Source organism: Protobothrops mucrosquamatus, unplaced genomic scaffold, assembly GCF_001527695.2.
Source record: "Protobothrops mucrosquamatus isolate PMUCROS unplaced genomic scaffold, P.Mucros_1.0 scaffold1739, whole genome shotgun sequence".
In the NCBI taxonomy this organism is placed as follows: Eukaryota; Metazoa; Chordata; class Lepidosauria; order Squamata; family Viperidae; genus Protobothrops; species Protobothrops mucrosquamatus.
In genome coordinates, this window is record NW_015387885.1 from 98,945 (window position 1) to 124,439 (window position 25,495).

General features: G+C 37.4%; 1 protein-coding gene across 1 annotated transcript in view; it reads right to left on the bottom strand.

Annotated features, from left to right (window-relative positions):
* FOCAD (focadhesin) overlaps positions 1-25,495 on the bottom strand; it is a 125,388-nt gene that overhangs the window by 24,770 nt on the left and 75,123 nt on the right. The window contains exons 14-20 of the mRNA XM_015823006.1: positions 22,235-22,327; positions 19,073-19,161; positions 17,336-17,377; positions 16,269-16,377; positions 15,652-15,768; positions 9,418-9,656; positions 6,615-6,704 (exon numbers count right to left, since the gene is read on the bottom strand). Of these exons, the coding sequence (XP_015678492.1) occupies positions 6,615-6,704; positions 9,418-9,656; positions 15,652-15,768; positions 16,269-16,377; positions 17,336-17,377; positions 19,073-19,161; positions 22,235-22,327 (779 nt within the window). The remainder of the gene's footprint in view (positions 1-6,614; positions 6,705-9,417; positions 9,657-15,651; positions 15,769-16,268; positions 16,378-17,335; positions 17,378-19,072; positions 19,162-22,234; positions 22,328-25,495) is intronic.

Consider the following 25,495-nt stretch of genomic DNA (forward strand, 5'->3'; position numbering starts at 1 on the left):
TCTGCCGCTTGCCAGCTATGCCTCGGCCGGCGCAGGGGGCGGAGCCACGCATGCGCGGCGCTCCCGGGCAGGGAAAGTCCTCGACTTACGACCGGTTGGGTAGTCCTTGACTTACGACCGGTTTAGTCCCCGACTTACGACCGGTTTAGTCCTCGACTTACGACCGGTTGGGGTCGCGGCATTAAAAAGGTTGAGAACCACTGCTTTAACCATTCAGTTGTGTCCGACTCTTCTAGGCAAATGCTTTCTATGCTACCCTGTCAAACACAGCTTCTTTCCGTTGTTGGATGTCCATTTTTGTATCAAATTTGATATTATCAATCCAGCGTGTTCTTTGCTTGCCCCTTCTTGGTGTTTCACTCTTAATACTTATGTTTAAAAATTATTTTGTGAGGAATCCGCCACTAGATGGCAATAAAGTCTTATAAGTAAGTTGCAACCATCCTCAAAAAAAGCTACCTGTATGTGGAACTATTTAAAAAAAATACCCATCTCAACAAGCTGGCTCCCATAAACATTTTAATTAGATTACTGAGAAGCATTTATTATCAATACTCTCCAAGAACCGTATATTCCTATGCTTCTAAAAACAGAGAAGAACTGTTTTGAGACTGCCACCAAACCACAAAAACTCCTAAGTGACTTTCATCAATGCCCAGTTTCTGTCCACTATCAAAACCTTACGTTAAAGAGTCAAGGGAATGTCTGCCTGCAGTTGGGAAAGGAAGAGAGGAATTTCACTCGTGTGAGTGAAGCTCATTTACAAGCAGATCTGATGCACAAAGGTTCTTGGGTTTTTAAAATGTATTATTTTATTACAGCCATAACAAATAATCATGACTATAAATGGATTGAACTTGACACCTTGATGACCATTAAAAAAATCCGAATCAAACTTTGTAAAATGTTAAGAAAAATAAACAAAGGATCCTCTCCCCAAACAGCTCAATCAAGATGGTGAACATTCCCATAATGAGTAAAATCAGAGAGAAATGGAAGCCCAAATGGAACGGTGGTTACAGTCAGATGCTTATTTTTAAATAGTTTGTTGCAAGTTCCACTTGTATAAGCTGTTGGGTAGTCTTGTTTTGAATATCCCCCTTTAGTTTCGCTCAGCTCAGAAATGGTATTGTAGGTGTGGACAAATTGGGGAGGGGATCTAAACAGACAACAAAACACAGAAGCGCAAAAAAATAAATGAAGAAGGACAACAAAAACAAATCCTCAGAAAATCAACAGGTTCAATGATGGGACATTCTTGTTATGAAAACTGTACAGTTTTAGTTCAGAAAGATTTATTTTCCAAGTCCACCACATATGAAAAAAAGTTGCGTCTGTGTGTCCACACCTCCAACACTTGGATTCATAATTCACATAAATACGAGACATAGTTGAAGGATCCAAGTGCCATCTATAAAACATTTTATAAAAGTTCTCACGTAAATTTTGAGCTTGTGTGAACTTCACATTTCTCACCCAGATTAACTCCCAAGTGTCCATAGGTATTGTTTCTCCTATATTTTGAGCCCATTTAATCATACAGTCTTTAACTAATTCAGTTTCTGAGTCCAATTCTAATAAAACATTATATATCCTTATCCTTATTAAGGCCTTTTGGATACAATTGTGGTGGAACTTACAGCAAATTTTTTAAAAAAGGATCATTTTTCTTCCACAGTTGTTTCTTTTAGGTATTGTGCAAGATTTAGATGCAAAAGAAACAAATTTGATGCTTTATTGTTTAACTGCTGCCCATTTGTTGATAGCCCAAAATTGGAAGAGCCCAATTCTGCCTACAATGGAAGACTGGAGATTGAAAGTTTCGTATCTTGCTGAAATGGCAAAGATTTCGGCTTATCTGAAGAATCATTCAAATGAACAATTTTTATCAATATGGAGAACATGGATTGTTTATATTCAAAAGAAGCATAGAGTGGTAGAATATAACTTAGGTTTTTAGATTTTTTTTTTATTTTGTTTATTCTTTCTATCTTTTCTGTAGATTAAGATACTTTGTGGAGTTAGGGATATTAGTATTTGTTTACTTATATATGAATATTATCCTGGGATTAGGTTTGGGAAGTCCGGGGGGGGGGTTTACTTGTTACTGTGTTTATTATGCTTATGATTGTTTTTTTATGATGGAAAATAATAAAATTTCTTTGAAAAAAAAAAGAAAAAAAGAAAGATTTATTTTCCTTCCTCTTAAAAAACACTAGACGGTAGTGGTCAAGCAACAGCCTTGATTGATAACATATTTTATGGTAAGACATCACACAAAAGGCAAATCCTTCTTTTCACAATACACAATTAAGTTATGGAGATTGATGTCCCTAATTTAGGGAATTAAGCGTATTAAGGAAAAATAGGGTTTCCGGTGGCTATCCAGAGCTGAACTGAACTATTTTAAAGAGATATCCCCAGGTAAAGCAGGATTCCCTCCAAAATGAAAGAATCAAATTCTGAATTTCCTGAAAGACAGATAATGAACCTGGAAAAAACATCATTTTCTCCGGAGTCAAATTTAATTCCGATCCTCTCCCATCCACCCTTAGAAGCATAAGCTCTGCTATACCTTTTTCTTTCTCTACCTTGGGCCTTAATTGTTATTTTGAATTCTATGCTCCCTCTGTAGTTCTCTATAGTGTATATACAGTATATTAGTAATTACTCTTTCTTGCTGAATTATATATTGTTCTGCCTCACAATGCTCCTCTTCCTGTGAGCCTTTTATTTAATTCTCTGTGTACTCTGTGTTATATGGGCATTTTATTTCACACGCACACCATTATGAATAATATAGTGTGCATATTTGTAATGCTAATAAATAGTTATTTACTCTCAGTTCATTGTGAGGGCAGACTACACAATCCACATGGGAGAATTAAAGAAGGGAGAGATGTCATCTTCTATCAAAATCCTTGTGGGAGATGACCAGACTGAGCCCGAGGGAGGGGGTCAAATGCATCATCACTCTTGAGTCCCTTTGTGCCCACAAGTTCAGCCCACCTTGAATTCCGTTGACTCTTATTTACCGCTAATTTGCTTTGACCAGTAATAGTTCAGGTTTCGTAAAGAACATGAGCATATAATAAACCTATATTCATTTGAACTGCCTGAATTCCCGATTTCCTGTGCGTGACATTCCCTTAGTGTATTTTGTCTTCAGATTTAAATTTGTTTCTCTATAGGATCAATTATGTGAAAATTACATATTTAAGGAAGATCCACTTCTGCCTAAAAATTTCCCCTTTTGTAAAATCCTTGCATTTCTTTCTATGGGATTTTATAGACTAATTTTTAGGGGGGAAAATTGCTGTACCTACTTTTGTAGATATCCTAGACTGGCCAATGAGAGCCTCAATATTTAACTAATTTATAGAGCCGTCCATCTCATGAGCAAGCGACTCTGGGTGGCATATACAACAAAAGAAAAAATTATGATTCCAAAATTTAGTTCACATGTAGCTCTGAATCAAAGTGTCCAGAATCTGAAATGTTTCGATCAAATCAGACTGTTTTCCAAATTACTATTTCAGCATCTGAAGTGAACTGTGTGCTGATACATGCCCTAACATTTAACAATTAAGTTCTATAAAAATATGAATTCCTTGTGTACATCCCTAGAAAAACCTACATGCTCCATGTGAGTACTGTGGAACAACCTACCTCCAGAAGCGATGAATGTTCCAACACTGGAAGTTTTTAAGAAGAGACTGGACAGCCATTTGTCTGAAATGGTATAGGGTTTCCTGCCTGAGCAGGGGGTTGGACTAGATGACCTATAGTATAAGGCCACAGCTTTGATGCCTCTCCCTGTCATGCCAGCTTATGTTTCCCCAAACTTTTAAAAGATCCAGTTGCTGGGTGTTGAGTGAAATATACATTTTACTACTACTACTACTACTACTACTACTACTACTACTACTGCTGCTGCTGCTGCTGCTGCTGCTGCTGCTGCATTTCTGAAATAGTTTTTAAATCTATATTTTAGAATGAGGTATTGAGATACCATCTCTTCAAATATTTTATGAGATAACAATATTTGCAACCTAAAATACAATGACATTCGGTTATCGGTACTAGCCAGATTTTTATTTATTTCATTTTGCCCCAAGCTATACCTAAAATAGGAGGCAAACGATCCTAATCTTTCATCTCCCTACCATTGCACTGTACCTCCATCTGCTCTTGGCTGGCAGGGGGGGAAGCTAATTTGGCTACAATTACCAAGCTTTTATCTTATGCTAGATGGGCACTCAGACATGAAACAGTGGGCATTGCAAAGCAATGTGGCTAATGCATCTCTCTTTTGCCATATGTGCCTTCTACCATGCCAGAAGACAGTCAAGCAATGCCAATTCGATTCTAAACTCAGCTCTCCTTAGATTATAGCGAGGGCAGCGTCTACTCGGTGCCAAAGAAAAGTCTAAAATCTCTGCCAATGAAACAAGGAATCTGCATATATTTGCATACATTTGCGCAGCTAGGTATTTCTTTTTTTGCTTCCAAGTGTCAGGTTTTCAAACAGCAAAAGAAAGTAAGAAGACTGAACACGTGTTCTGTGCGGCATAAAATAAGAGGGGGGAAAAAAGGAACGAATTGAAGGATGAAAATGGAAAAAAAATGTTTTAACCTAGCTGAGGCCACTGGGTATTGAATAAGGCCGATTCATTAATGCTTACAATTTAAATGGATTTTGAAAGCGTAAACCTGAAATTCACTTCTAAAATGGCCTTTTTACCTGAACGTTGATTCTGACAATTGCCTTAATAGTCAGGATACACCTCAAGGCCCATATAATTTTAAACGTTTTTTTTTCCAGCATCACTTTTCCATACGTTTTAGTCTTTTCCCAATTTCCCAGCTATTTTGTTCCAACACCTGGAGTTCCAGCCTGCTGCTTAGCAGACCTAAGTAAGTTTCCTTTCATCCATACTTTACACCCAATCTCCAGCTGTTAAATTAACACAATAGCTCCTCCAGATAAAGGAGCAGGGTGAGACAGCTGCTCCTGCAGCTCAGACTGTATTATAAGCACATGTCTGTTCTAACCACAGGCTCCAGAGATGGTAGGCTCAACTCAACCTTACCAATGAAAGCTTCAAAAGTGTATTTTATTAATTAACCTGTAAAGGAATAGTCTCCTGTCAACATTGGCTGACTCCGTGATGCCATCACTACTCTCCAATTCACCTTAAATGCTCCACATCTTCAGTGTTCTAGGTCCAGGATCTAAGTGACAGTTCATAGTTATCTTTATTAGGTACTTTGCTTTTTCTGCTTAGTTTTTTTTCCATCCCAACAAATACATAAACTGTACATTGATCTAGTTATTAAACAGACCCCGAGCACATAGAAATATATTTATGGGCTGTATTTTAAATTCTAAATGTATTCCTTAAATTAGGTGGCTACAAACAAGTCTGCAGGAAATACCGTATAGATATCCTCCCATAGAATAAGAATAATAAAAAAAACAAAACCAAATGCCTAAAAGCATTTTCCCCTGTGTTCATAACAAAAAAGATATCCTTTAGATCATATGGAATACATTTTTTTCCTATACAAATTATACTCCAGTTTAGAAAAAAACATAATGAATGAAGCAGTCCTACGGTTTTCTACATACTGCATGGCATTTATAAACTCTTCCACAGCTGTGGGAAGAAAACAATGAAATCCAATAAAACAAGACTGTGTCTTGGTTTCAGAGGACATGACTGCAGATACCTGCCTTTTGGAGATGTTTTAAATCCCTATTATATTTATAGCAAATATATATTACAAATGTAGCATGCCCCCAATAGGCAAGATTATTTCACTGCACTGGTACTATCCAAATATGTAATAGAAAACTGTATTTTGTTTTCTTTGAACGACCCTGTAATCCCTTGCTTTGGAGTGGAGTCAGGGCGACTGAATGGAACTGAGCGTTTACCGGCCAGATGCTCTTCCTGATGCCCACCCGGTGTTCACAGCAGACAGTTACTCATTGTACCCAGAGAGAGAAATATTTGCCACTACCTAGGCTCAAACTCACAGCCTCCTGATTGTGAGGTGAGAGTTCCATCTCTAGGCTACCATGACTTTCATAATAGAAAACTGTATAGAAAACAATACAAATACAATACGAATCACAAACAATACAAATCACAATACTAAAAAAAGGAAAACATATGGCATGCTACATCAAAAACTACAATAAAATTAAATCATCTAAAAGTCTAAGGCATTTTAAAAATATATCTCTTTTGTTTATTTAAAAAAAATTCCTTCTATGTTTTCCTTCTAGTTATGCCACATTTCTCCTATAAAGAGTTCAGGAATAGGTACATTGCCTAATTTTATCTTCAAAAACATTTTAGAGTTAGGACAATAATATGTGAGAGACCAGCAAGCAGTCACAACTAAGCTTTGTGATCCAATTTTAATTCTGTAAAGCCTGGGCCCAGATGATGTTGGTGAATTATTGAGAATCCTCCTCCAGTTTGGGGTTACTGGGTGTTATAGCTCAGCATCTGGAGAAATACAATTCCTGCCCCTGATCTAAGCACAACAGCACCCTACACATCGAAGTTCAAGCACTACAACAAATAAATAAATGTACATACTTGTACTCCAGACTTGTGTCGAAGCAGCAGTCTTCTAATGCAGCCAGAGACTTCCTCAACAGGAGATTCATTTGTTTGTCAGCAACATCACTAGGGGAGTAAAAGTAGTAATAATATATCCTAGTGATACATTTCCCTACATTTTAAGTCTTGTAAATTATTACAGTTTTTCCTGATCTGATAACCAATTTGCTATTATTATTTATATATTCTTCTCCCGTCTAATACAGATTAACATTTTAGATTCATGGGTGACAGAACCACACACACACACAATACACAATGTAATGGAATGTGGTAATGAATTGGATTCCAAGGAGAGGGTGTGTGCATTCCAAAGGAATAAGAGGCAACTCAGTCCAGATCTTAGGTGTGAGAGAAAGAGGGTGAGGACAGATTCTCCTTAATCGTTCACAGAGTATATTGTAAATGCAGACAGTGGAGTCCTCAGTCTGGCAAAACTTTGTCTCTAGGCATGAAACAATAAGGAACTCAACTTGGAAGAATCACCATATGTCATTATTTTTGAGATACACTCCAAAAGCAGCATCCACCATCATATTAGAGCGTGCCAATGGGAGGCGCTGCTAACTTCTCTTTCTTCTCTTTGATTTCTGACATACATCTCTCAAAAGGCCAAAAGAGAGAGAACTTCCTTATCCCTTGACTCTATTCTTTATGCAACAGAAGCTTTAAAGGAATAAGGAAAATATAGGATTCGTAATCAATTTCCAGACAAACTTGCCTTTCCATTTTTCCATCCTTTTGATTCTATTACAAAGTATTCTCAAGACTAATTTAGACCGCCCTGAGTATGTGCAAATCTATTTCCTTTCAACTGTCATCACTGGTTCAGTACTATAGCCTAAATCAGTGATGGCGAACCTTTTAGAGACCAAGTGCCCAAAAACTGGCCCCACCCCTGCTCCACCCCCTGCCCCGCCCCTGCTCTGCCCCCCCATCCCCCACCCTGCCTGCCCACAGGACCACTCACTGCCTCTAGGGCCCGCCACAGATCGCCCAAGGAGCCCAGCAGCGTTATGGCGGCCACACCCGCTGCCCGCGCCCTGCAGCATCAACTGCATGATGGGGTGTGAGGGCAGAGTCTTGTCTACGCTGCCTGGCTGCCATGTCCCTGGCTGCGTTGCTCCGTGTGGGCCACGCTCAAGGGCGAGTCTCCTTCAGGGGGGCTGCTGGAGAGGAGGGGGTCGCGGGGGAGGCAAGGCTGGGGCAACGGCACGTGTGCCCACAGACAGGGCTCCGAGTGCTGCCTCTGGCACGCATGCCATAGGTTTGCCACCACTGGCCTAAATGATCTTGCAAGAGCAGAGCTAAATAGCTATATAAAATTGAATCAATTTTATTCTCTTTCTGTTATCAGTTTCAAAAATTGCAACTTTCTTAAAAATTTAGGTTTCCTTTTTCTGATAACTATCAAAGCCTGCACTTTTGTAGGGTATGTCTCTCAAAGAAAAAAAAAACATTCTGAATTAAGATACTAAGTCCCAAATAGGATGGATGGATGCAGGGAGGGAGGGAGAGAGGGAGGAAGGGAGATATATCTGGAAAAATTATTATGAGTAGTTGCTTAGATTATACAATACTGTGGTGTCTTTTTTTTATTAACAGTAGAGAGATAACTTTGCTCCCACGTACAATGCACTGATGTAATTTTGTCTATTTTGTCTTTAACTACTTTTGATTTTGTTGCCCCTATACTGTATTTCCAAGCATTTTTTTCAACAACCTTGGGGGAGGAAATTATATAACTGTAATCTCTTGAAATATTGGTAATCACTTTTAAGCAGAATGACGTGAGAGAGCAAGACATATTATTTCAAATATTAGTAGATAAATCTAGTTTTGTATATTGAATATACAAGTAGAAAATAAAGTTACAATCCAATGGGGCAAACAAGCACTATGGGGATTTAAAAAAAAGTTTAGTCAGCCTTTTCTTCACCAAATACAAAGTTCGATTTTATTACTATTTTTAATACAAGTGGCTGCTTCATATCCTTTCATTCTGAGGTTGGAATAATCCAGAATTGTCTCTTGTTTTCTACTCAAAAGTAATACTGCTTTACATGATGCTCGTTAAAACCTTCTTGGGATATGAATGTGAAATCAGGACTGAATCTGTTTTGCTATTTTGTTGTACAAAACGTATCAAAATTATGTAGTGTTGAAATACTAAGAAAGCCCTATCCAATCTAGAGCCATCAGATGTTGGACATTTTATATGATTTCCACTCAGCAAGATAACAGTAATGCTGGCTAGGGAGGATGGGCTACAGCAGGGGTAGGCAACTTTGGCTCTTTTATGACTCATGGACTTCAACTCCCAGAATTCCTGAGCCAGCATAGCTGGCTCAGGAATTCTGGGAGTTGAAGTCCATGAGTCATAAAAGAGCCAAGGTTGCCTACCCCTGGGCTATAGCAAAACACATCTGGAAGATACTAGGTTGGGAAAAGCTAGTGGAATTAGGACTTTTGGTTTTAATTTTGCAGAAAAGTCCACACTGAAGGAGCTTTCTCACTGTGAACATAACCCACGCAGAGGCCTCAGACACCACTGCAATCTCGCAGAAAGGAAAAAACAATCAGTTACATGGCAGCGAAATAATGGAAGACGGAAGAAAATGGGGGACCAAGGAAGTCGTTCAAACGGAAAGCATCCTGCAGAACGGCTTGGGAACTGTGAAGTGCAGAAGGCTGAACATGTTGCTCTGCATAATCTGAATATCTAGCATTGGAGGAAGCAAAAGTTATTTGCACACCTGCGAGATGACGGCATTCATACCTGACTTTCTCTTCGCATAACCGTGAAATAAACATCCCCAACGCCAGGCTCATGTGGATTTGAACAGCCTGAGACTCATCTGCATTTGGTTTCCCAGGTAACATGGCAATCAGTAAATTCAGGACTTGCTCAACCCTTTCCTTGTAGGATACAATAAAAACCGGCACCAAGAGAGACAAAGAGGTTGCTGCGCAGGAGCGAGCAATGGCACTTGCGGTATTTTCACCGGAGTAGGATTTCTAGGACACAAAAGAAAAGTCCCAAAGATTCTTAGTTTGATCCTTTTTCTGCACATAAAAGGATTCAGCACATTGCATGCCAATCTAGGAAAGCAAAAAAGAAAGATATAATAATGATTCCGACAGTGTGACTCTGCATACCTTTGCCTTTTATTCGGTAACCCCGAAGTAAGCTTTACTTGGAAGAAAACAAAAGCAAATCTATGTTGTCTAAATATATATAAATGCAAATGAAAATTATTAATTCATTTTATAACTTCACTGGAATTTCCTGAGCAGGCAGGAAAGGAGGAGGAGAAGGGAATCAACCTCAATAAAAGCTCCATGTGGAAAAGAAAAGAACGTGTAATTGTTGCGGAAACATCAAATACCAAATGCAAGGGAACTAAACACTTTAATAATCAATACACATTTCGGTGTATTTGTTTATTTTAAAGTGTATAAACACACTTAGGCTCCCCTGTCAGTTTGTAGGCACTGACAGCAGTTTATAATGATTAAACATACACTCCCAGAGGAAGAAATATCCTGAAATCTTAAAACTCAGTAACTATGATTAAGTGCCTTGCTTTCAATGGGATTTACTTCTGAATACATATCTATAGGACTGATCATCAAAATAAAAAATTATATCTTTCCCTTCAAGGCAGCATTAACACCATGGTTAAATTACATTGAGAAGCACACTTTGCATAATGAGAAAAAAAAGAAAGCAACTGGAACAACAGAACAGTGTGAAGTCAAGTGACATTTATTTCAAAGCAGTGAAATCAGTCACATTTGTAAAAAAAATTCAGAACCCATACAGTTTATAGGTGGATTTATAAAAAATACAAGGGAAGTTAAAGAAAAACAATCATGCTGAGCATTAGGGAGTTATACCTTGGAAATTATTTTAAGCACAGAAATCAGATAACTACCAAATGAACCCATTTGGGAACAACTCAAGTTTTTTCATTTCACTTAATTAACTGCATACAAAAAAAAACACAAAATAACACATAAAGTTATAGAAAGATAATAAAACAAAAGAACCTTAAAATTTTAGAAAGGAAAACATGGTATATAGAGGAGGTATTCATGGACACATATGCATTCATCAATGTTCTACATAAGCATTTCAATGACTGCTGGTCATATTTCATTATAATCACCCATAACTAATTTAGGCTGATAAGTGATTGGTTTGTAAACTGCTAACATCAATTCTGCAGACTACTCAGTAGCTGGGGCTGTATTTTATCCTCCCAGTGCTAGCTATATAAGCAAGAGAATCAACTTTCTTTGTTCAGATGTCAATTTCCATGCAATAGATAAATACTTCAAAAGAATATGAATATCTGAGATTATTAAATCTTGTCTCAACATGTAATATCTTCCTCTCCAAATGAAATGATTATAGGACACTATACAAACATACGTTTAAATAAAGCATTACTCTCACTGTATCTCCCTCAACGTGATAGTTCATTCAATCCTTTTCTATATAATTGCAATGGAGTCTAGTAAGTCTAAAATATTTTGTTGAGCAAGATATAATCTAAGATTTACTGAAGTTTTTTGGCTTTGATGTTAACACAGCTTCCCACTGTCTTCCGAGAAAATATAAATTATTAATTCATTATTCTACCTGACCATTAATATTTGCATATCAAATTTTATAAAGAATAATTGTAGCTTGTTTTGTGACACCGCTGCAATTTTGGCTTGCAGTAGATTAGATATTTCTAAGGTAGAAAATACTGCAGATCCCAGTTGAGGTGTCAACAAATATTGCATTTATAAATATTACCAGTGATTTGTACTAATTAACACAAATCAGAATTTTTTTTTCATGTTTATATATTGAGCCTAAATTTAAATCCCACCTTCTACCTTAATTTTCAATAAAATAGTTTTATATTATGAGATTTGGATTGCTCCATAGCATACATTTAACATGAGAAAAAGGATAAAACATGTCATTTCCTAGAAAGAATTACCTCAAATACCAAGTTGATATAGAGGAATTTGACATCTATTTTGATCCCAAGATAGTCCAAGTAACCAAAGTCATAATGTATGAATATTTCTAGAGTGGCCCAAGTAGGCTTTCTATTAGAAGAATTCATCCCAGATTTGATTCTAATCGAAGGCATGCACATGATTTAATTCAATGGTTGAAAAACAAATCCTATTCATCCCTCTTTAACAAACATTTGGTGCCTTTAGACAAGAAGAGTTATTATTTTGACCCACCTACCTGTTCAGCATCTACTTAACTGAAACTCATTTAGAATAGATTGTAGAACAGCAGTTTCCCCCCAACTAATGTTTCCAAATATGTTGGGCTTCAATTCCCATAATCCACAGGGCAACACAAATTTAGTTCATGTAAGAATTGTGGGAACTGATATGTAAAACATCTACAAATCAGCAGGTTGAGAAAGGCTGTCCTATCATATTTCCACCATCCACAATTGCCAAACCACTTAGATGAGTCCATAGCTCCTTAGGAAAATCTGCAATTAGTTATTTGCTGGACCTTTCACTTCTCTATAAAAGCCTCTGTACAAAAGGACAACCACCTTATTTAACTGCAAAAACATGCTGAATGTGATTATACTAGAACAGAGGAAAATGCAAGTGCCACCTCTGCTGTTCCTGTCACTCCTGTCAGTTCTAAAACTTTGTGGGGAGGCACAGCCTATGTCAGACATGTCAAACACAAGGCCCGGGGGCCGGATGCGGCCCGCGATGTGGTTTCATGTGGCCCGCGAAGCCATCCTGGAAACAATGAGGGAACAGCCTCCGCTGCCTTGGCCCTGGCCCAGGCCAGCTGGGAGCCAATGTACAATTTTGTGGTGGCCATCTATGCTGAAACCACTCAGTCTTAGCTCCACAAGGCCGTCTGGAAACAGCAAGGGACCGGCCCTGCCGCGTCGGCCCCGCCCCCTGGGTGCATGCTGGGGAGGTGTCACCCTTTGTGAGGAATGAAGAAATGCACCATTGCCTGGAAGTGGCCAGCAAATGGCCCTCGCCTACTTCACATATCCAGCTTGATGAGCTCCGGGGAAGGGGTTTCAGCAGGCTCTTCCAGTGGACTATGCCTTGGCGCTTGCCCTGGTCCCACCCCCTTCTGCCAGAGACCCTCAGATCTGTCCCACTCCTGCCAGGCCCCCACAGGCACCCTTGACGCGAATGATGTAGAACTGGCCACGCCACCCAATAGGCCACACCCGCTCCAGCCACACCCACCCAGTAGGCCACGCCCACCCTGGCCACACCTACCCGCCCCCCTGAGGACAACCGTAATGCTGATGCGGGCCTCAATGAAATTGAGTTTGACACCCCTGGCCTATGTGCATAATGTACACGGGGAGTTTTATTAAAAAGAACTACAGAAGCAGCGGAAGGGAGAGGAGAGAGGGAGACTAAGCGACCAGAGCCAAAAGCAGAAAAACCAACTGCAAATCTGCTTTTGCATGTAAATCTTCATGTCCATTCCATCTCCCATCAATCAGAAGAATCAGATCCTGGGGGAAAACATCGGGTTGTTGAAGCTATATGAATGGTCACCTCCTATAAGATGAATGGGTTCTGCAGTGCAGGTTTTGGCTTAGGGTCCCTTTGAGTGCCCATTCATTCTAAAGAAGTAGCTTATTAGTAATTTACACTTAATTGGAGATATATTACTAAAACCATTCTATGACACTACACACGAAAATTTAACATTTTTAGTTTCATTTGACTGACATATGGTAACTGACAACGGTCCCTTTGGTTTGGTTCTTTCTCTCACCCACATGTTGCATCATTCCTTGAGCACAGCCATTTGTAACAAGATAGTCTCTTTCACAGCACGGAAGAAGTGATATCAAAGATTCCAAAGAAAGGGGTGGAGATTAACATTGAGATACCATTTTCAGAGTGATAATTTCAGTGTTGCCAGCCATGTATACTTTTTTCCTTAGAGTGCACTAACTTACAAAATTGAAAGACTGCATGCTGTTCAAGCTTTGTTATCAACCATTTTGAACCTTCCTAATGCTATTCTACTCATCCCATTCATTCAGACTCCTCCTCACTTCACTAAAACATCATTTTAAAGCTGCACTATGCTTATGCTCCAAAAAAGCTACGCCTTTTCTGTCTATAATTGACCAAAATGAGATACAACCTTTTAATCTTTTATTTCTTCAGCAGTGATGAATCGGTAGCCACTATCTATGACAAAGACAGCCCATCTTTCAGTGGTCAGGAGCCACAGATTAGAAGATAATGATCATAGTCAGCATGGAATTGAGATAATAATATCACAAAAGTTGATTGTGGTAGGATTTTGAGAAGATTCCAGGCCTGATTCTTTTTTTGTAGGGTAAAGCTTAAAAGAAGGGTATATATGTAACTATATATAGCTATAATTATAACAACTATAACTATATACATATACATACACACACACACACATATATATATATAACTATAACAACTATAATGATGTAAGTGTGTATAAACTAAAATAATAAAATTAATATTAAAATGAATTAAAAAAAACTAATGCATAGACAGAGCCGAGGTGAGTTCTTGTACTAGTCTACTAGCCACCTCCAAAATGGTATGTGCCCATTGGGGCCCCAAGCCAGTTGGCAAAGCCTACTGGGTGGGTGTGGCTGGAGCGGGTGTGGCCTATTGGGTGGGCGTGGCCAGTTCTACATCATTCACGTCAAGGGTGCCTGTGGGGGCCTGGCAGGAGTGGGACAGATCTGAGGGTCTCTGGCTCTTTCAGAAGGCCATGAAGTTAGGGCAGATCTCAACTTGGAGGAAATATTTCAAAGGTGGGAGAAAAGAATTTTCTCCTGGACCCTGCCAGCTGCAATTCCTTGGCCAATGGGATCTGGAGCATGTCCCTTCCGCCAGAGCAAATGGCAGACCAATCCCATTGGGTTGAAACAGTTCCTCAGGTAAACTGGACCTATGTCATCTAGGGCTTTAAAGGTGATAACCAACACCTGGAGTTATACCTGGAAGCAAAGCGGCAGCTTGCACAACAGTGGTGTAACATGGGCCACCTCAGGACCCTTAAGACTGTTTGCACTGCTGCATTTTGTGCCAGTTGTAGCTTCCAAGTGCTCTTCAAGGGTAGTCTCACATAGAGTGCATTGCAGTAGTCCAGTGGTGGGATTCAAATATGTGAACAACCGGTTCTCTGTGTGGATGCCACTTCCGGAAGTCCATTCTAGGCCAGGGCAACAAAAAATTAGCTACCGGTTCTGCCGAAGTGGTGTGAACTGGCTGAATCCCACCACTGCAGTAGTCCATGTGCAAGATGACCAGGGCATGAGTGACTAAATGCACGGCCTCACAATCTGGGAAAGGGCACAACTGGTGCACAATCTGACGTTGTGCATTGTGCAAAGGCTCTCCTAGCCATGATCACCAACTGGTCTTTAAGCAGGAGTTGTGAGTCCAGGAGGATGGCCAGACTTCACACAGATTTTGTCTGGGAAAGTGCAATCCCATCAAAAACTAAAGATGTTAAGCTCCAGGATCCTGAAGCTGTATGTACCCAAAGCCACTTGGTTTTACCAGAATTCAGCTGATTTCTGATTGCTTTTTGATGCCACTGACAGATCTACACTGAAGGCATATCTACGATTAGAGAATAAGAATAGATTCCATGTGTAATTTCAAATGTAAGTTATTCTAAAAGCCTAGATGAACAAAGTAAAATCCAAATCATTTTCTTTCCCCAGTACAATAAAGCAGGGGTCCCCAACCTCCGGGCTGCTCCATTTGTGTGAGTGGTAGGCCCTTGCGCTGGAAACTCCATTTGTGCGAGCGGCGGGCACGTGCACCCGCCTCTTGTGTAAATGGGGCTGCGCGTACCCGTTGCTTCCCAGAACCCTCCCCTCTTCCCCTCTCCTCCGGTTCGCAAAGCTAGAAAGGTTGGAGACCCCTGCAAAAAAGTACAATTGTCATAATGATTCTTCTGCTAAAATCTCCTTTGACCTACCTGATAAAACCAAGGGAAGATTCGCCCCTTGGGGCAATAGTGACTGTCTACAATGCTAAGGAGGGTATCGATCACCATGGAAAGCCAGTGTTTTGTTGGAAGAAAGTCTGGTTCAGTCTGCAGAAAACAAAAGCACTGAAAATTATCTAAAAACTTTTTTTTTTAAATCTAGTTATTTAAATTATGTAATAATTTTATGAACTGACCAACAATAGAACACTAGGCATCGTTATCAAAAATATTCCCGAATTAGTATGTATATGTACATATACACATAGAGACTGAATGACATTCAAAAATATATATAAACACAAAAGTACTGCTCAAAAAGAATCGGAGTACAATTCTAATTTTATTACTGTAGCAAGTAATTTTCATAGCGGCCAAACAAATATGGGAATGCAATTTTAAATGAGCAATTTATATAGATTTTTATCATTGTTTTTCTTCTCGTGGACATGAACTACTCATGTTTTCAGTGATATTTTAAGCAACTGAATATAAAACTCATGTACCTGATTGTGCCTTATACTAACTAGAACTTCATGGTCAGTTATTAATGTTTACATATACAGTATTTGTTTTACAGTTAAAGCAATCAAGTCATTTTAACTCACATCAAATTGTTCTTCAATGTCTGAAGTAAGTTCTTTTTCATGCTTTGCAACAGCAAGTGCCAGTCCTGTTAATGCTAGAAGACAATTCCCTTTAACCACTGGGCTTTCCCTGTTGAAAATCATGTATCAGTTTGTCAATGAAATAAAGGAAAAAATAAAGGAAGGAAAATGAGGTTAGAGAAATGGAATGGAAAAGTCATCCCTTTTTGACAATATGGTAACTTCTAAAACTTTTAAGATCTACAAATTTTAGGATTACCACCCAGCATATATAATGGTTGAATTCTGAAAGTATGTTAATACCCACAATAAAGATAATAGAGAAATTACCTTATATTTGGTTAGTGATAAGAACCAAAATATTAATTTGTGTGTTTGTGTGTGTGAGAGAAAGTTAATAAAACCTATGAAAGCAACTTTGTTTTGCAGTTGTATGATGGGATAGTGTTTTTTTAGTAAGATTTTCTTTTAAACAACCTTCAATCAAATAGTGCTTCTTAAGGAAAGCTTATCATGAAAGGGATGTAATAATAATATTTGTTTAAAGTAGATTGTCCCACTTCAATAATAACAACAACAAAAACAGACACATAATACCCTGGACTTAACAACTGTCAATAAGAAAGACAAAAAAAGTCTGAATAGTGGATGTGGCAGTGCCTGGAGACAGCAGAATAGAAGGGAAAGAACTGGAGAAAATAACAAAATACGAAGAACTACAAATAAAAATAAAATGACTGTGGCAAAGGCAAGCAAGGGTACCAATAGTAATATGTGCCTTGGGTGCAATCCCTAAACAACTGGAACATCACTTGAACACCATTGGCATTGATAAATTCACCATCAGTCAATTGCAAAAAATGGCTTTACTGGGAACAGCTTCCATCCTGTGATGATATCTGTAACACCATTAAATATCCACATCTGCCTATCCTAGATCCTTGGTAAGGACTGCCAAACCCAGTCTGAACATCTGGCTGACTGTGCAATTAATAAAAATAATAATAATAACAACAACAATAATAATAATATCACAGCCTATATTTATTAAGAAGCAAAGATCTTACTTGGAAGATCCTTTGACTGCATCAGTTAGCATATCTCTAACCCTGTTAAAAAAGAGAAACAAGAAAGTAAAGAATGTGCTATAGAATAAGACAGTTTTAACTGTGTGTGTGTGGTAGGGGTGGGGGTGGGGTGGAGTATCTGTCAGGTAGCATCCTAAAGAGTCTGAGTTGGGTAGCAAGCAAAATATGGGGGAGACTAGAGATGGAAGAATCATAATTGGTTGTAAAATCATCCCCCAGCTAAGATCCTGTTCCAGGCAATCTCTAAAAAATGATGTGCACTCCTGCTAGTGTGCATCAATTGAAATTCTGTTGCTGAATTGCACGCAGAACTGCTCAAATACTGAGCTGATAAATGTAGTTTTCTAGAAGAGGTGGTAATCCACCAAAGAGAGATCAGTATGGATCCCTAAAGTATTTATAGAACAGAATGAAAACAATAGATTGAGATTTATAACTTTTGCAGCGATAGGGAAACCTATTTTTTTGCAGTGTTTGCAGATTTCTTGGAGGTTATGAATATTCCAGTCATTAGAACTGGTTGATTTGTTGAAGCATTGATGTATTTGTAGAATAAGAAGATAGTTGATATGTGTAGACGCCTGAGCAACCTCTCTCACTGTTTCACTTCAGATTATTTTATCACAATTTTATATCAGTATAAAATGATAACTATTCTTTCGACCATATTACGTTGAGTAGCCACAGAGGCTACAGTAGCCACAGAGGCTACATTCTGTTAGGCAAACTTAAAGAAATTCTATTTATTAAAACGTTCCTCACATAATCTCTATTCATAATAAACCAATTCTCGCTAGCAAGCAAATGTTTATTTTAATTATCTTCTGCTTTGTCTCTAGAGACAAATTAATCTTTTTAAATTTATTTTTTATACAGGAACATAAGAATATTAGAAGAAAGTTTATCATAATCAAAACTTCATTTATCGCTTGTGCAATAAATCAAGCATGTATAGAACACCCACAGTTCAACAATGAGGTGTGGTCTTCTTTGAGGCTAGATAACTGCCTTTATTGTTAAGATAAACTTCAGATTCCAAAACTTGAATCTGAAAATCTTGGACTACATACAATTTTCCACTTCACAACTGAATTTCTAGTTTTATTCTATTTCATGTTTAGAGGCACAGTTGACATTACCTTGAAAATAATCTACCAAATATGAGGTTTTGGGCTATGTTTTTAGCAACATTTAGATTGCTATGTAGTAAGGAAACAAGACTAATAATGTTGGATAAATATTAAATTTATGTATTTAATATACATATATTTCTATATTGCAATCACAACCAGGCAAATTTTTACACTGAGTCCATATATTCAGATATACTGAACATAAGAAACTGAAGTATGGTCACTGATTATTACAACAAAGTCATGCATTTAAATGCTAAGTGCTTTTCCTACATGCATCCAATTACTGAACGCTCAGAAAGAAATGTCAGAATGATGTAAGCAACTTGTTCTGGGACATGCTGCCAATTCCGTCATCAAAATTCTTCATACAGAAAAGAAGAGCTACTGGTGAAAAACAATTTTTCGTGATTACACCTTGTATTTGCCATTTCTCTGCAAGATCATTTCTGGCTTTTATCATTAACACTTTTAAGGTTTGTAAAACTTACAGCTTTGAATCCTTTAAATTATCCCACTTGATTCTTTCCCTATTACCCCACCACTTTTCTAGCTGACAAGGAATAGATAGTCATTGCCTTACCAGAGCCAGGCTGTAAATTGCTTGTATTGCACTTGCTCTAGTTCCTCTTTTCCATGCTTTAACTGCATCTCCAATTCAGCTTGCCTCCCCTGTGTAACCATAACAAAAATCAGCAGGGGTACTTACATAGGTAGCAATCCAGAGATTTCTACAGGGAACACTTACATAACAGACGTAACCTTTCCCCTGAGCGCTATTCCACAGTTAAATCCAAATGCTCTTTATGAATCTTTTCTGCATAATAAACCATGTGATGGAATCTGAAATCTTAGGTTTGAATAATGAAGATGCATCTCTTCAAGAGGCCCAGATATTCTCATTACTTTCATTAATGATTGCAACTCTTGGGAGAGTTCTCTAAAATGTAGTGTACATCTAGACAGGTCAGTGTGCTTTGATGCTATAATTTGGGAAAAGTTCCTTGGGGCTTTATTACTAAACAACCATAGCATTCAGTTTAAATATCTTGCTGATATTTATCACAAGGGTGTCCAGGAGATGTGATTCTAATATTTAGAAGGAAGTTTCTTAATTTCCTAATTGTAGGGAAATGGAAAGAGATTATTTCTTGGAATACTCTGTAAATTCTGCTGTGATCTAAAGATTAGAAAAAAGCATATGCAATACTGAATCTTTGTGAGAAAGTATACTAAAGTAAGTAACTTTCCTAGTTATTTGTCACGTTTGGTATGTTCAAAATATAATTTTTAGTAACATGGATAAATAATAATGATAAAATTCTTTAAAGTTCTGTTTGTGAAAGAAGATTTTCTTCATTAATTGAGATCGGCAATTATTTCTTCATTCTAATGATATGCATAGAGTTTACTCTAATCTTTTGAAGTCATACACACACACACACAAACTCACACAAATTTAACAGCTATTACGTTCTTGTAGTTCATGGCTGAACCACAACCTAATAGACAGCCTTGTTCATTCAGGTCTAGTTAAGTGAAAAGTTAAACACAGATTCAAAAAGAATTAAATTACTTGTGTTCCCTCATGGTTAGCAACCCCAAATTATGTGAGAAAGAAATTAAGTTAGAACTAAAAGAATAGATTCTACTCTTAGGTTCTTTAACTATGTTGCAATGTCGATCTTAATAAAATAAATAAATGTTAGAAAAATTCCAAAAGAGGCCTTTAAAAAAACACATGCAATGTTCTCTTTTAGTACAGTAAATGTTCTATAGATTATGACTTCAATTCATAACAATCCTACACTTTTTTAAAAGGTACGGATCAACTGTACAATTCTTTCCATTTTACAAGTTGCAATTACACGTTTTTTTCATGATTTACTGTCCACATTACTGCAGTACTGCAATATTGTTTTTGTACAATTTTTTAAAAAAATAAATGCAAAGATATTTTAAAAGACATGTTGGAAACAGGTTAGATTTATAAGGTGACATTTTTATATGCAACTTTTCCTAATTTTAGACTCCCCAAGAGCCATTTTTTAAAAAAAACATCCATCACCTTTTTCTGGTTCTCAAATGTTTACATAACTACGATGCAGGATTTTAGAATGGAAATTTCCGTGATGTAAGTTATTTCTTTAAAAAAAATAATAACAGTAAACATTAAACAAAATCCTAGAATTAGAAAGCTGGATGCTAGTGGACTTTTTGCAGTGCTATAAAGAACAAATGTACTAGCAGAATTTATTGAAATTATTCTATATTCCTAACAAACACAGAATTTTATTCAGTGTCACATAATACTTCATTTACTTCCTCTTGTTCTTCCCCGGCATTACACAGTACCTGAAGCAAATCTGCTCCAGATCTCCCAAAACTATCTAATAATAATAATAATAATAATAATNATATGTTTTAGCCTCCAGTCCCCTAATCATCTTTGTTGCTCTTCTCTGTACTCTTTCTAGAGTCTCAACATCTTTTTTACATCGTGGTGACCAAAACTGGATGCAGTATTCCAAGTGTGGCCTTACCAAGGCATTGTATGTACATAACATTGAAAATCTGTTTCATTAGTGATTTGCCATCTACACAGTCAGTGTTCGATACAACCCCATATTAGGTAAAGGTTTTCCCTGTCCAGTCATTTCTGACTCTAGGGGGCAAGGCTCATCTCTGCTTCTTAGCTGAGGGAGCCAGTGTTGTCTAAAGACTTTTACGTGGTCATGTGGCCTGCATGACTATATGCCGAGGCACACAGAATGCAGTTACCTTCCCACCGAAGTGGTACCTATCTCTCTACTTGCATTTGCCTGCTTTTGAACTGCTAGATGGGAAGGAGCTGGGACAAGTAACCGGAGCTCCCCCTACCATGTGGCGCTTGGGTCTTGTATTAGCTATCTTAAATTTCACTGAAATCAATAGGATTGATTTAATCAAAAATCAGTGTGGATTGAACCCTAACCTATGGCACTGAGATAGGAATCCATTTGGCCGGTTCTTCGGTGAGCTGGCAGGAACAGGTAACTTTCATTAAATTTACACGCTGAAAATTAATGTTATTTCTCCATTTTAAATCCAGAGCGTGGTATGCCGTTATAATAAACACCACTTTATTTACTTACTTCATTTTATATGTTATTCCTTGAGTTTATGTATCATTCCAATTCAGAACATATCTTTCAGAAACCCTACCTTATTGGATGTTTAATTTTTTTATGACACTATTTTGAGATAAGCCAAATCTTCCAGATCTCATTGGACAGGCAGAAGCAATTAGAGGTAGTCAGTCCCAAATATATCAGATCTTAAACTTGGAGGGTATATGGATGTTACATGGCTGTGGGTCATTTTATGAAATCCCTCAAACTGTATTCTCAGAATTTTAAAAAATATCCTAGGCCATGTTTTTCAACCTAAGCAAATTTAAGATGTATGGATTTCAACTTCCCAGGAGGCTGGTTGGGGAATTCTGGAGTTGAAGTCCACATATTTTAAAGATGCCAAGGTTGAGAAACACTATCATAGACATTTATACTCATATCGTATCTTAAGGAGACATTTTAAACCCATCTTTCCCTAATGTTAAACTTAGACTTCTCAAGAGCCCAATGTAACTGAAAACTCTGAATGCATCAGGCATACTTGCTTACTTATGTATTTACACAAAAAAATTATCCCACTATGGAGGAAAACATAATATCCATTGATATACTGTATAGGCTATATCTCATACTTGTAAAATTGCATGGTATGTTCTCTCCATAAATCCAGCCCAGGAATGAGGCAGCAACAAGGAGTGATGCCACTCTGAAGGCTGAATGTTAACCTGCATGTCAAAGAAAAGAATATTATAAATTGAACAAAAATATGCAGTTACAAAGTAACACACACAAACACACACACACAAACACTCAAATTTACACTGGCTCGCTGCCATTATCAGATATCTTACTTCTTTGTATCAGGTACCAGTTTTGAAGTTTTTATAAATAAAAACACTCATACTTTTATATTTCCTTCTGGTTATTCAGTTTTACAGATTTTTCATGCAGAGACTGTAATTCAAAAGACAATACAACTTGTCCTGAAAGCCTCATTAGTCTTATCTGATGGGAAATTGCTTTTCCTTCTTCTACTAAACATTTAGGGAATTGCTAAGTGAATAAATAAACAAAGTAATGCACTTTGAGAAAGCTTTCAAATGCAGTTTGTGTAGCAAAATAGACATCTGGTTGAAAATTTCATAATACAAAAAAAAATTCTGAGGTACTATAAGGACTTGTAAACGACAAGTAAATTTGGTTTTTAAATCCATACTACACTAATTGCACTGTATTAATAAATTACTGAATATTTTACAATAGAATCTTAATCATATAGAAAAATTATCGATATATAGGAATGGAAAACTTTTATTACCTCCATCTACTTTGGCTAAGTATCATTTAAGATATAACATAAGCACAGTCGGGGTTTTTTTTTTTTTTTAAGAAACTAATAGCACAACTCCACATTTCTTTGTAAAATAGTTTTACTACAGCAAATTGCCTGGGATCATTTCTGTTTGTTCTGGGACTTCAAAGCTCCCTGCTTTTTTTTTTTTAAAGAGCACTGTAATTAAAATGATTGTGGTGCATTGTTATGTCTCATAATATTGTATGGCAGGCAAAAGAATCGTTTTTTTGTTTCCTGTGTCCAATTATTTTTAATATGGCCTCAACCAAAAACATTGGTAGTTGTCGTGACAGGCATTTGAAGCCTATTAAACACAAGTTGTGAGAACTTGGCAGTTTTCAGGTCACCAAAAATTCAGGACATAATGCTGACTACTATATAACAGATACCCAGATACATCTTGGTGTACAAACATATACATATTGATTTGTTTCACCAATATGTAGGAACTAAATTTTGCCACTCCCCACTTCCATTTTTTTCCTACAAAAATCATTTTGTGAAACTATTCAGAGATAAAACGATTGATCCAACACCATTCAGCTTCCTGGTTGTGTGCATCTGCACTAGGAGCTCACCAATCCAGGTCCAATGTACAGAAACCAACTTGGATTATAATACACTTTTTTCAATATTTTTTATAAAAACAGTAGAATGATTTACTTAAAACAAAACTCAACTTCAATTTTATATTCAACCCAGCTTCTTTATGTTTAACCCAGTTTCTTTCATTTCTTTCTTTCTTTCAATGACAGTGCTTAAAAGGCAGTAACAGATTATTAGGGTAATTTGAATAATAAGAAATATTAGAAATAAAGTAGTACCATTCTAACAAGAATAATAGACGTTCTAAATCTTAAAAACCAAGAAACACCGAGGAGAGCAGACACTTCACAACTACCTGCTGAAGAATGAAATTAATTACAGCTGAGGCACATCCATACAATAATTGGGCTACAGACATAGATAAAACTTTGACCTTGATTCCTATGTCCCAAGATTCTTTTGGTACAAAAAAAGTGGCAATCCTTCAGAATTTGTCTTTCTATGTAAACAACAAGCATCTTAAACTATGCTCAGTAAAAAAAAAAACTTGGAAGTTTGTGCAATTGATTTAGTAATGTTAAAAAAACACACCCCAAAGTAGCTTAAATATTCTGCACCACTCGTAGTGCCTGCACACTTTTCTACATTAACCCCAGTGTAAAGTACTGTATGTTGCAATGATCAGCTTCTCTAGGATTCATTCTCATCATCTTAGCCTACATGCAATCTATTACTTTCCACAGACTCCTTGGCATCATTTGAAAATGGAACAAAGAGCTAGCCATCATTGGCATAATCTCAATTCTCTGAATGTCTTATCAGCTGTTTCATGAAAATCAGCGACCAGATGCTGGCTGGAAATGATGGAGTTCTTATCAACACATTTAAAGAGGAACAGATTGGGGAAGCTAGATGTAGCTATTAAAGAGAGAAAAGGATTAAAAAATAGAGCCATATAAAGTTCCATAATTCTATCATCAAAGTTTGAATTATCCTAGATTGGTTTTCTGTAATATTTATCAAGGTAAGATGAGACTCATTGCAAGATAATATTTTAAATGCCATATTATCTTTGGGAATGTTTGTATAGTTCTGTTTCATCCAATGACACGTAGTCCTCGACTTACAACAGGTCATTTAGTGACTGTTCGAAGTTACAACGGCACTGAAAAAAAGTGGCTTATGACCATTTTTCACACTTATGACCATTGCAGCATCTCCAGGATCGTGTGATCAAAATTCAGACACTTGGCAACTGACTCATATTTATGACAGTTGCGGTGTCCCGGGGTCATGCGACCTTTTGACAAACGAAGTCAATGGGGAAGGCAGACTTACTTAACCACCATGTTACTAACTTAAAAACTGCAGTAATTCACTTAACAACTCTGGCCAGAAAGGTCATAAAATGGGGCAAAACTCACTTAACAAATACCTCACTTAGCAACAGAAATTTTGGGCTCAATTATGGTCAGTACCTGTAGTCACAAGAAATAGCTTCAAAGTTTTCACTTCTGTTTTAGATGATCAGAATTAGTTTCTTCTCCAAACCTTGGCAAACTGTAATTAATCTTGGCTAATAAGAGGAAATGTATGCGTCTAATCACGTGACATTGGTACAGAAGGATTCTGCTGATGGATCGCTTGTCTCCCAGTGGAACTTGTGAAGGTATCCCTGATTTTTTCTCTGATTTCTCTCAAAAGCTGTGTTCTAAGCATTTTCTACATCACTGTCACATTCTTGTCATCTGGAATAGTTAAGGATGTCATAGCAACCACGGGCCTCTCAATTAATGTGACAAGATATACTCATGACCTATTATTTGCTGGGAAAGATGAAAGTGATCTACAAAAAGGCAGAACGAGAAGTTCAAAAGAACCGCTTTATTGATGGATCACTACTCATAAACGTTGCACAGGAATGGAAAAGGGGTTATTAACATGGCCTTTGAAAATTATTAGATTCTCCTGCCACAAGCCATGGTGATCTTGA